At 57.4% G+C, this 11,515-nt stretch overlaps 1 protein-coding gene across 12 annotated transcripts in view; it reads right to left on the bottom strand.

Moving 5' to 3' along the window:
- Positions 1 to 881: 881 nt before the first annotated feature.
- DOCK6 (dedicator of cytokinesis 6) overlaps positions 882 to 11,515 on the bottom strand; it is a 42,753-nt gene continuing 32,119 nt past the window's right edge. For 9 of the 12 annotated variants that reach the window (XM_030879748.2, XM_060297099.2, XM_060297100.2 and 6 more), the window contains 20 exons: positions 10,264 to 10,424; positions 9,810 to 9,992; positions 9,574 to 9,700; positions 9,186 to 9,270; positions 8,933 to 9,029; positions 8,664 to 8,798; positions 7,963 to 8,115; positions 7,623 to 7,781; positions 7,407 to 7,507; positions 6,534 to 6,726; positions 6,289 to 6,432; positions 5,064 to 5,195; positions 4,953 to 4,967; positions 3,459 to 3,584; positions 3,256 to 3,345; positions 2,692 to 2,928; positions 2,183 to 2,326; positions 1,995 to 2,101; positions 1,566 to 1,727; positions 882 to 1,125 (listed from right to left, as the gene is read on the bottom strand). In XM_030879748.2, the coding sequence (XP_030735608.1) occupies positions 1,083 to 1,125; positions 1,566 to 1,727; positions 1,995 to 2,101; positions 2,183 to 2,326; positions 2,692 to 2,928; positions 3,256 to 3,345; positions 3,459 to 3,584; positions 4,953 to 4,967; positions 5,064 to 5,195; positions 6,289 to 6,432; positions 6,534 to 6,726; positions 7,407 to 7,507; positions 7,623 to 7,781; positions 7,963 to 8,115; positions 8,664 to 8,798; positions 8,933 to 9,029; positions 9,186 to 9,270; positions 9,574 to 9,700; positions 9,810 to 9,992; positions 10,264 to 10,424 (2,594 nt within the window). In that variant the 3' untranslated portion in view covers positions 882 to 1,082. Of the gene's footprint in view, positions 1,126 to 1,216; positions 1,383 to 1,565; positions 1,728 to 1,994; positions 2,102 to 2,182; positions 2,327 to 2,691; positions 3,012 to 3,255; positions 3,346 to 3,458; positions 3,622 to 4,952; positions 4,968 to 5,063; positions 5,196 to 6,288; positions 6,433 to 6,533; positions 6,727 to 7,406; positions 7,508 to 7,622; positions 7,782 to 7,962; positions 8,116 to 8,663; positions 8,799 to 8,932; positions 9,030 to 9,185; positions 9,271 to 9,573; positions 9,701 to 9,809; positions 9,993 to 10,263; positions 10,425 to 11,515 lie in introns of those variants that run through there. The other 3 variants (XM_060297097.2, XM_060297103.2, XR_009563550.2) reach the window with 3 other exon arrangements.

Here is an 11,515-nt window from a genome sequence, read left to right as displayed (position 1 = left end):
CCGCCCCGCCCCCGGGCTGGCCCCGCCCCTCTAGTCGCCAGCGGCCCAGCCACTGTTGAGGGGGATGGGGGGGGGGACACGATCGCACCTGGACGGGCAGGTGTGTGTGCGCGCGTGGGGTATCCGGCCTCGCCCCCTCTTCCTGTCCTCGGGGCAGGGTCCCACCACCGCTGTCCTCCCCCCCGACAGCTGCCGCTGGGCCGCTGCGGGGGGCGGGAGAGGGCGGGGCTGGCCGGGATCCAGCTCCTGGAGGGAGGGCGGTGGTGGCGGCGGCGTCTGCGGGAGGTCACCCCACCCCCCGCCGGCTCAGGGCTGGAAGCCGCCCAGCACAGGCCTGGTACACGGTGGCGTGACCACCGCGGGGCGGGAAGGCAGGGCTGGGTCAGCGCGAAGCTGCACAGACCGTAGCTAAGGCCCGGGTTCCATGGCCAGCCAGACCTGGGCTCCAATCCTAACTCCACCAAGCCTTTACTTGCTGCCTCAGTTTCCCCATCTGTAAAATGGGGCTAAGAATGCTGCCTGTCTGATAGTGGTGTTAAGATGATTCTATAACCATGAAGCAGGGGCCTAATAGAGGTCCCTCAGGCAGAAAGGCCCATAAACGGGGCAGTGTCTTTGCGGGAGCCAATTATACAGGGCTGGGCACTTAACGAGAGTTTAATAAATGTTACTATTATTCCCCCTGCACACATGTGACATTGTCCTTTGTGTGTTGCCTTCCCCACTAGAATGTCAGCTCTACAAGGGCAGAAATTTGCATCCGTTGTCACTGCTATGTCCCTGGCACCCAACTGGTTCTCAGTGTCTATGCATCAACAATCAGGGTGTGCAGGTAGAGGGTGCACATGGGACCCAGCTCCCAGGGACCACACCACACAGGCTGTTTATAAAAACCATTTTAAATTAGAAAAGGTAAGAGGCATCAGTGCACACAGACGAGAACAGAGGGACAGAGGACCCAGACCCATGTGTGATGTGGTCACCCCATGGCTGAGTGGGCAGTGGGGGAGACTGTCAGGAAGGCACAGACAGCTGAGTCCAGGGTGCTGGTTCCTCTGGGTGTGGCTTCAGGCCCTGTGGGCTCAGAGGTCAGCCTTCCGGAAACTTGCTCTGTTCAAGGAGTTCCTGGGGGAGGAGTGAAGTGGATCAACATGGCCACAGGGCCCCCAACTCCATAATGCTCCCCAGCCTCCTCCCCCTCCCCCTTTTCCTCCGCCCTCCTCCTCCAAGGAGGTCTTCTATGGTCTTCCTGGCTCCTTTTACATTGGTTCTGATCTGACCATGGAATCAGAAATTCTCTCTTAGAATCCACCACTGGAGATGTGAATCACGCCCATTTTACGGATGTGGCAACTGAAGCTCAGAAAAATGAAGTCACACACCTGGGAAATGATCAGAAACGGTTGCCCTGAGCTTGAATATGTGTACGTGTCTGAGTAGTCACATGACTGTGCAAAGCCCTGAGCACCCGTGTTGATGTGCACGTGTATGACGGCCCCCAAGCTCTGCCTGGCTTTGCCTGCCCCCTCTCTCCCTCTCTAGGGTGGGAGGCCTGGGTCAGGCACCTGAAGCCGGCTGTGTTTGGCGCCAGCAGCTGAGGCAGGCGCTGGGTGAGCAGAGGCTGCAGAGCCTCCCGCAGGCGGGAGTAGTTGCGCTCCAGCTCACGGTGGTACTCCTTCTGGTCCGGCCCAATCAGGGCTTTGTTCTTCCGCAGCGCATCCTCGCACCTGAGGGAGGACCAGATGGCAGGAGATGCTCAGGGGCTGACACTCAGAAGACAAAGCAAGACCAGAGGTGGGGAGTTCGCGAGCTGGGGTCAGGCATGCAGAGGAGCCTATAATGGGGGTCCGGCAGGTGGATGTGACTTAATGGAAATCAGAGAGGCTACAATGGGGGCTCAGGTTTATAGACAGGCTGTACTGGGGAGTCAGATAGGCAGAGAGCCATAATGCGGGGGTTAGAGGGACTCTGATTGGGGGGGTGGTCAGGCCTACTTCTTGCAGAAGTCCTTGAAACAGAGCCGCAGCTTGTTGTGATGCCTGAAGAGCTTAGGGTCTTGCGGGATCTCGGCCAAAAACACCTGGGCCACCTCCAGTGGACCCTGTGGGGTGACAGGGGCTTGTGACGATGTCTGCACGGCCCCCGGGGGCCTCAGGCAGCCTGCATACCCCACCGACCGTGCCTGGTTTACAGTGGGCCCCACGGAGCCCTGCAGCACCATCTGCAGCATTTTGGCATCAGGCGGGTCCTGCTCGGTGGCGAAGGCCAGCTCCCGGGTCTTCTTCTGCATGTCCTCAATGGCCACCTCTACTGGCGTCAGCACTGTCTGCGGGGTAGAGATGAGCGGGCACACGTCGGGGCCTGAGGATGTGCTGACCCAACCCAGCCCACGGCAGCTTGGACCCCAGCTGGGGGTGGACAGGGGTACAAGAGGCTGTAAGGAACCAGGTCTGGGGCTCCTGCCTGCTTGGGTCTGGCAGGGTGGGGGTCAAGGTTCAGCTGCCTTTGTCTGGTTCTGATAACTCTGGTCTGGTTCTCGTCCAGCCTTGGGTCAGCAAGGTCTGGAAGTAGGGGTTTGAGTCTGCAGATTGGGGTCTGGAGGTTGGAGTTTGGGGGTCCCTGGCCTCCCTTGGTTTTGGGGTCTCTGTACCTCCCCTCCCTGGGCCTCCCCCAGGCCTGGGCCCCGCCCACCTCCTCCCGGTGGCACACTCGGATTCGTGTCTTGATGTAGGGGAAGGCGTGGTCTGTGCTGAGCAGCGTCTTGCGCTTGTGCTGCTCGGGCAGCTCTCCGTGTGCGCGCCCGTCCGGCGTGAAGGGCGTGCAGAACAGGAAGGTTCGCAGCCCGTAGTTGCGGTCGAAGTAGGTCACCCGGTCCTTGAGCTCATAGGTGTCGAAGTGCGGCTCCACGTACGTGATCTGGATGTAGGCCTGGGGCACGGGGCTCAGGGGTGAGGCTCTCAGCCCCAATACACACACCTGGGGCTTGCTGGCCTCCCGCAGGGGCCCCATCCCTGGAGAAAGGGGATTTGGGCCTCCTTGGGTCTGGGGGCTTTGGATCTGGGGTTCCCAGGTCTCCCTATATCTCCTTTGGATGTTTGGGAATCCCATGAGGAACAGGACGTGGGGTCCCCGAGGAAGATAAGCTTTGGAGTTTCCCAGAGATATAGGATTTGAGGGGCCACAGGATTATAGTACTTGGAGTCTCCCTGAATATAGGATTTTGGGGTCCCTGGGGGGATAGCAAGGAGTCCTCACCTTCTGGGGGTCCAGCTTGGTCTTGTCCACAGGGTTAGAATCTTTGATGATCTGGACCACGTCCTCCCCAAATCTCTCCGTGTAGAACTCCTGAGAACACGGGGCTGACTCACAACTGCAGCCCCAGTGCTCTGTCCCAGGGCACCCCGCCCCAGGGCAGCCCAGTGCCCTGTCCACCCCCCCCCCTCACCGCCAGGACGTGCCTCCAGCCGGTGTGAGATCTCGGCCAGCTTCGTGATGGATGGCTCCTTGTACACGAACTCCTGTTCATCTAGGTCACCAAAGCGGGCACCGTAGAAGCCCACGCGGAAGTATGTCCCGAACACACGCTGGGGCTGTGGGAAAGCTGCTGTTGCCCAGGAGGCCCTGCTGGAGGTCCCCCTACGCCAGAGACACATGGGTCCTCAGGCCCCACGTGCAGAAGAGGTGGGCGTGGGCGGAGGACCCCGGACACCCTAAGAACATCGCATCACAGGCACAGGCAGGGGCATGGACCCACATGACTGCCAATTGCCCACACCCTCACTCTTTTTCCCCAGCCTGTCTCCTACCTCCCACAAATCTTTATTCTCATTTAACACAAACCCCTAGTTTCTGATTCTCCCTCATGACCCATGCAGTTCTTCAGAGTCTGGATCTCAATATGAAATGAGAACCGGGGCCCTATTGCTCATAACTAGGTCCTCAATGCCTATAGGTCTGGGTATACAGTAGGTGCTCATATGCATGAGTGACTGAGGGAAGGCGTGGCCGTTTCTTGCTCTGGGACAGAGGCTCTAGTTCCCTTGTTCCAGTGCATTCCCTCCCCTCCCAGATCTAAGTTTGCCAAGAAGGACCCCCTCCCTCCAGGTAGGCTACTTTTCACCGGGAAGGATGGGGGTGGCTCCATGTTCACTCACCAAGGCAGATCCAGGCAGGGTGAGATAGGTACCAGGAGATGGAGGTGGGGAGCAGGGGGCAGAGAGACAAAGTCATGGGTGAGGTCAGAGGTCACAGCCCCCAACCCCCAGAGTCCTGGTTATGCTACCCCATGAGAGCTATTCCATGGGCAGAGACAGGAGATCCGGGGAGGGAGAGGACTTAACCGCCCCGCCCAGCTCCCACCCAGTCCTCCCCCCTTGGTTCTGGGTTCCTGCCATCTTTGGCCAGAAAATTCTCCCCAAACTAGGAGATGCCTAAAAATAGACCCAAGTCGGGGAGAGGCGGGAGAGGGGGGACATTAAATGGCAATGAGCAGAGACCCTGGGGGAAGCTGGGGAGACAGGGAGAGACAGAAACCAAGGGAGACACACAGAGAGAGTGATCAAGGAGAGAGGCAGAGACAGGGAGAGACAGAAACCAAGGGAGACACACAGAGAGAGTGATCAAGGAGAGAGGCAGAGACAGGGAGAGGTGGACGGAAAGAGACCAAGAGACACAAAGAGAGAGAAAGAGAAACAGAGACAGAGGAAGTTGGAGGCCCCCCCTTCCAGGCAGTGACCAAGCTGGCCCTGCCTGAGGGAGGGGTGTCTCTGGAGAGCTCCCAGCTGGGTGAGTCACAGGCTGCCCTGGAGATCTGGGGCAGGGAGGGGGGCTCCGGGGGGGAAGTAGTGGGGTGCGTCATCGCCCACTGAGCCCCCGCGGCCAGGCAGCTGTGCTCCTCCAGCGCCCCCTGGTGGTGCCTGACCACTGTTGACCAGAGGCAGGTGGCCACTCACCTCCCAGCCAGAGCTCTGTGGGTGGGGACAGAAGGGTCAAGGTCAGCTGAGCTCAGCAGGGGCCAGGGGCTGGGGCTGAGGGCAGGGTCTGAGAGGGCATCCTGGGCCCACCTGGTGCATGATCTTGGTGAAGGCCTCCTGCAGTTTGCCGTGCACAGCAGCCAGCTTCTTGTAGTCGCGGTGGGCTTCCAGGATGGGGATGAGGGTCTTGTAGACCTCATTCACTGCCTCGTAGAGCCCACCCTGGGGGTGGAACATCAGGATTTCCAGCACCAGCCCTGATCTTCTCTCCTGCCTGGAACAACCCTCCTTCCATGCTCCTACCCACCCTCCAGGGCGCCATCTTCCATCACTTCCTCCAGGAAGCCCACCCTGACCACACCTGCCCCAGATGGGGTACCAGCCTTTCCACTCAGCCCCTACAAATATCCTCTGTGGTCTCCACCATGCTTACTATGGACCCGGTGCTGTGTACATCTACACTCTACCCATGTTCCTTCATTGGTGGGAGAAGTCATCATCTTTTTCCATTCCTCAGAGGGGAAACTGAACTTCAGAGACGTGGAGGGGCTCCCCAGGGCCAGGACCTGAAGGCCGGCCCTTCTGGCATGGTGTCTAAAACCTCCACACCCAACTGCCTCCCAGCACATGGTAATGGCCGCTCCTGAGTGCCGCTGGCCCCCAGTCAGGGCCAGCATCAAGCCTGGCACACAGCAGGTATCCTGAGCTATTTGCTGACTGTTAGAGAGATCTGTGTCTACCGTCTGGCTTATTCCCAAGGCCTCTGTCTCTGAGACTCCAGCAAAGTGTAATAATAAAAACAACAACGATAATAAAAAAAAAACCTCTAGAAAAAAAGGAAAAAAAAGAAGAAGGCTTGATGCAAAGAACTGAAACAGGATGGTAAATATAGGTGGTCACTGAATTTGAGTGCTGGGTATGGGGGGTGGTGGGGATACAACTTTCTTTTATGTGTTCTTGAAATTTTTTATAACAAAAAAGAATTTTAGGGAATTCCCTAGTGGTCCAGTGGTTAGGACTCCACATTCTCACTGCAGGGGGGCCTGGGTTCAGTCCCCTTAGTCGGGGAACTAAGATCCTGCAAGCCACAGGGTGCGGCACAAAACAAAAAAAAAAGAATTTAAAATGGTAACTAAATATATTCAAGGGTTTTATGGGGAAAAAGGCAGGTAACGGGGCCTCTGAGGGATCCCAGTCCTTCTCCACAAATCCCCTGCCCAGAAAGGGTCCAGGCAGCAGCTTCACCTTGAGGCTCTGGGAGCGGGTATCGGGCCCATGAGCAGATGCACGATGTCGCCCCAGCCCCAGGCCTCACCATGGTGAAGTAGGCGGCCGCCTGTTCCAGCAGCCCCACCAGCCCCAGCTCCGTGAAGTGCTTCCCGGAACAGAAGCCCTCCTCATCAGGCGACAGGATGTCGTCAGAGATGGCGGACTCCTCCAGCACGTTGGACGAGATGTTCTGGGGTGGGAGGTGGCATCAGAGCCTGGTCCTCGGCCCACGTGTGCCACCCCCTGCCCGCCACTACCCCACCCCCCATCCCCCCCATCCCTGCCGCTCACCTGGAAGGAAACACAGCCCACAGGCAGGTGGCGGCTGTCCTCCAGCAGAGCGAGGTACTCGGCCACCAGGGCGGCTGCGTGAACCATGCACTGCGCAGCCTCCGCGTGGTTGCCCAGCTCTGCGTGCTTCCCCGCCATGTTCTGCAGCCATGTCAGCCGCAGGTCTGGGGAGCCCTGGTAGCCCCGGGCAATCCTAGAACCCAGGCGAGGGGGGATGTGAGGAGGATGGAGACTCACCTTGCCCCCCTGCTCACCCCTCACTTGTCCATCCCCTTCACCTGTGACCCCACCCATCTGCCCCAGCCAATCTCCTCACCTTTACCCCATTCACCTGTCTCCTAACTTATCCCACTCCTTACCTGTCCATCTCTTCATTACCCCCACAAGTGTCACTCTGGGTCTGCCCAGGCCCATCCCTTCTGTATGCCCCCTGCCTTCCCTGTCTCCATCACCCGGGCCCCCATCTCCCACTCCCCAGTTTCTTACTAAATACCCTTCACTCTCCTCCAAATCACTTGTTCCTCTAATCTGTCACCCCTTCATGGGTTAGCACCTCACCTGTCTCTCCTACCTGTCCCCCTCACTTATTCTTGTGCTCCTCTGTCACCCTCATCTGTATGTTCATCCGGCACCATTTTTACTTGCTCATTTACCTGCCCTCACCTGTCTGCTCACCTGGCCCCTCACCTATCTGCCCTCTCACTTGGTCATCTTCACGTGTCTCCTCTCCTGGTCCCTCTTCACTTGTCCATCCTTACTTGTCTCTCTTATTACCTGTACGCTCACCTGCTCCCTCCCCACCTGTCCCTCTCACCACCTCCTCTCCCCTCACCTGTCTGTGAATGGCTGAAGGTTCCAACCGGCCCTCCTCACCTGTACATGAGGTCAATGAGCATTTCCGGGTCCTCCTGATGCTCCTTCATCTTCACCGTGTCAGTCAGGATCATGTGCAAGTTGAACATCAGGTCCTGGACCTGGAACGGGGGAATGGCCAGGAGTGACGGAGCCGAGGTGGTGGGGTCAGGGGTCAAGCATGGCAGGGCAAAGACCCTGGCTGCGGAAGGTCGGGCGGGGGTCCGGCGGGGTCACCTGCTCAGCAAAGGTGCTGTCCCGCAGCCCCACATCCTCCTCGGCATAGGTGAGGATGGTCTTGAGTGAACGTCGCAGGTGCTCTTCGCTGAAGTTCTGCGTTGTCCCCACCAGGGACGAAAGCGACATGGTCACTTGCATCTTCACGCGGGCAAAGTTCTGGGTAGGCCGGGGAGGAAGAGCACGCCTGACTGTGGACCTCGGACCCTCACACCAGAGCCTGCTCGACCCACTGACTTCACCCCTCTCCCCTCCTGCCGTGCGTCTATCGCGTCAAGACCCCTAGTCGGCCGCCCTCCCCAGAGCCGTAGATCACCCCCACCGCCACACCCCCACTTACGTTGCCAATCTCGAAATTCTGGCGCATGAGGAGGTAGAGGGAGGCGCTGGCGTGCGTACGGATGGCGCTGATGCGGCTGCCGCAGTGTCGCAGGAGCCTCAAGCAGAGGTCGGCACACAGCTCTGTGTCCTCCTCAAACAGCAGCTCTGGGAACTGGCCCCCAGGGTGGGACAGACACCAGTCAGCCCCTCCCCGTTCTGGCTCAGAAGGTCCCCGATGGGGACATGGGCAGAAGCATCGGTCTGTGTTCTGCCTTCTCGGGCCAAGCCCAGCAGGTTTTGGCGTCAGACCTGGGTTTAAGCCCTTACTGTGTGACTCCGGGTGAGTAATTCTGCCACTCTGATCCTCAGTTCCCTCCTCTGCAAGCTGTAGCTAAGGAGTGTCTGCCTGCCTCATGGAGCTGCTGAGCACACAACAGTTGCTCAATGAATGGGCTGTGACTGTTACTCTTTTTTTTCTTTTTTTTTTTTGCGGTACGCGGGCCTCACTGTTGTGGCCTCTCCCGCTGTGGAGCACAGGCTCCGGACGCGCAGGCTCCGCGGCCATGGCTCACGGGCCCAGCCGCTCCGCGGCATGTGGGATCCTCCCAGACCGGGGCACGAACCCGTGTCCCCTGCATCGGCAGGCGGACTCTCAACCACTGCGCCACCAGGGAAGCCCAACTGTTACTCTTAAGAAGCGTGGCTGTCAGAGGTACTCACCTTGGATACCAGGGCCCGCTGTGTGGCCAGGCCGTGCTGCAAGAAGAGGGCACTCTGGGCACTGCCCAGACTGTACAACACAACCTTCAGTACCGCGCCCAAGATACTCTCCCGGGCCTCTGACAGCATCACCGTCTGGGGGGCCAGAAATCCAGCTGTTAGAGACTGGGGTGGTTATCGAGTCAGGAAAGGAGAGGGATTCTGGAGTCAGAGATCACAAGGCCCTGTGGTGGGGTCAGAGGTGAGGGAGGTGCTGGATCAAGCCCTACCTGCACGATGATCTCCAGTGTATCCAGAACCACCAGGCTTGCCTCGGTTGCCAGGTTCCCATCCACCAAGGCCTCGTGTTCCATTTCATCCTTGGTCCTGGAGGGGACAGGAGGGATGGAGGGGGCCTCTCAGGGCCAGACTTCACCCCACGGCTGAGGTCTTTCCCCTCCCTCGGCTGCCCTGGGGCGGGGGGGACGCCAGTTCTCTGGACATTGGTCTAACCCCAGCAAACTGCTTCCTGCCCACACCCACTTGTCCACACGGTCCGAGGTTTGTCTCCAGTGTGTGACGCTCTTCCGCCAGCGTACATTCTCCTGGTTCCCAAATGGGCTCCTCTCTGAGACACACAGGTGCATGTTCACAGATGTGCAAAAACAGAAAGACACACGTGACCATGAGAATGGATCCCACACACATGAGATCCCTGTGAGGACGCTGGGTGACGTGGATGCTTGCGGAGTGGATGCAGTTAGACGTGAACAGGGAACATAGACACCCACGTGTACGGGGATAACGCGTCGACTTCTTTCTGGGAAAAGTAAGCCAAATAGAGGCAGAGATGGTCCCCGCCTTGGGGCCCCTGGTACAAAGGCTGGGAGGCACCGGGTAGGGACGTGCATGGGGTACATCTCCCTCTCACCACGGCTCCGTCGCACCATCTCCTGTCGGGCTCCGATGGTGCCCAAGATAGCTTCCTCCAGCCGGGCCTTCATGTCCAGTGACTTCTTGAACGTGAGACTGTTGATACGTTCAAAGGCCTTTTTCCCCTGCAGGAACGGAGAATAAGTTCGAGGTTGACTCTGCTCTTTTCTGTGGGCTAACCTGGTCCTGCTTCTTCTGCCTCCTATACCCCAGTCCCCTGCCCACCCCTCCAACCTTGTATTCAAAGGCAGCCAGACAGAGGTACAGCAAGTCCAAGAGACGACCCAGTTGAGGGAGGGCCAGGTCCGCAGCCCAGCGCTGCAGCAGGGCTGGCTCAGCATTCTTCAAGACCCACAGCACACACACCAGCAAGGTCCGACTAGACTCGGCGGAGAGGGCACAGCCCGAGCGAGCAGCCTGGAGGCAGAGAGGGGACAGGGCACTCAGAAGGGAGAGAGGTGACTTTCATTTTTCTCCATGTTAAGATGAGACCTGGCCAATTGGTACTTCATTGCATAAATTCCATTACCAGGTTATCGGACACACAATGTCCAAAATACAATAATAAAATCACAAGACATGTGAAGAGGCAGGAAGATGTGATTGATAAGGGAGAAAAGACATTAGACGCAGGCACAAAAACAATCCAATGTTGGATGGGGTCTCTGGGGACAAGGCTGGTACTCACTGTCGCTGGGCCCTGGGAAATGCTGGCCCGGGAGCCAGGGGCCAGGGGGCCACCAGCGATGGCCATGGCCACTGAGGGGTTGATGGTGCCTCCCATGTCCCCTTCCCCTTCTGTGTCTGAGTCGAGCATAGAGGCCAGTCTTGACCGCTGACCTGGACCCTCTGGGTCGAGAAAAGAATGAGACCGTGGTTAAGTGCTGTCTCTGTCTCAAATTTCAGCCCACAGGTCACCTCCTCAGGGAAGCCTTCCCTGATTCCACCCCCCAGACCAGGGTGGAGTCTCTAGTTATTGACTCCCAGAGCTCACTTATTGTACTTGTGATTAGATACATGCATCATGCAACTGTTTCTATGATCCACAAAGGCCTGGACTATATCTGCTCTGGCCACTCTAAACTCAACACTTAGAATGTGGCCTGGTGCACAGGAGCAGTCATTATAGAGATGACGACGATGATGATGATGGCAATGGTGACAACCACAATAATAAATGCTGCTGCTATTATTATAGCACCAACTGGCACTTACATAGCATTTCCTGCGTCAGGTACTGTTCTAAGCACTTTAACAATATTAACTCTTACTCTTCAAAACAACCCTATGAGATAAGTCCTTTTATCACCCTTACTCTTTAGAAGAAGAAACTGAGGCACAGAGAGGTTAAGTTACTTTCCTGGGGTCACACAGTAGGTAAATGGTAGAGCTAGGATTTTAATCTAAACAGTCTGGTTCCAAAATCTCTGATCTTGGACTTCCCTGGTGGCACAGTGGTTAAGAATCCACCTGCCAATGCAGGGGACACAGGTTCAATCCCCGGTCCAGGAAGATTCCCACATGCCACGGAGCCACTAAGCCTGTACGCCACAACTACTGAGCCTGTGCTCTAGAGCCCACATGCCATAACTACTGAAGCCTACACGCCTAAAGCCTGTGCTCTGCAACAAGAGAAGCCACTGCAATAAGAAGCCCGCGCACCGCAACAAAGAGTGGCCCCCGCTCACCGCAACTACAGAAAGCCCGTGCACAGCAACGAAGACACAACACAGCCAAAAAAAAAAAAGAAAAAAAAAATCTCTGATTTTAAAAGAGTACTCTCTCCACTCCCCCCCTCCCCAAAAAACACAGTCTCATCAGAGAGAGAGAGTTGCTGCCAACAAATACAGAACAGGTTTCACTCCAGAGAGTCTTGAAATAAAAGGTCAAAGTCAACTGAGTTTTACTAAAGCTCCAGCCCAGTTTAACCTAGCTGAATT

This window comes from Globicephala melas, chromosome 3 (assembly GCF_963455315.2).
Source record: "Globicephala melas chromosome 3, mGloMel1.2, whole genome shotgun sequence".
NCBI classification, from domain to species: domain Eukaryota; kingdom Metazoa; phylum Chordata; class Mammalia; order Artiodactyla; family Delphinidae; genus Globicephala; species Globicephala melas.
Note: the sequence above shows the minus strand (reverse complement) of the source record. Positions and strands in the feature narration are given on the sequence as shown.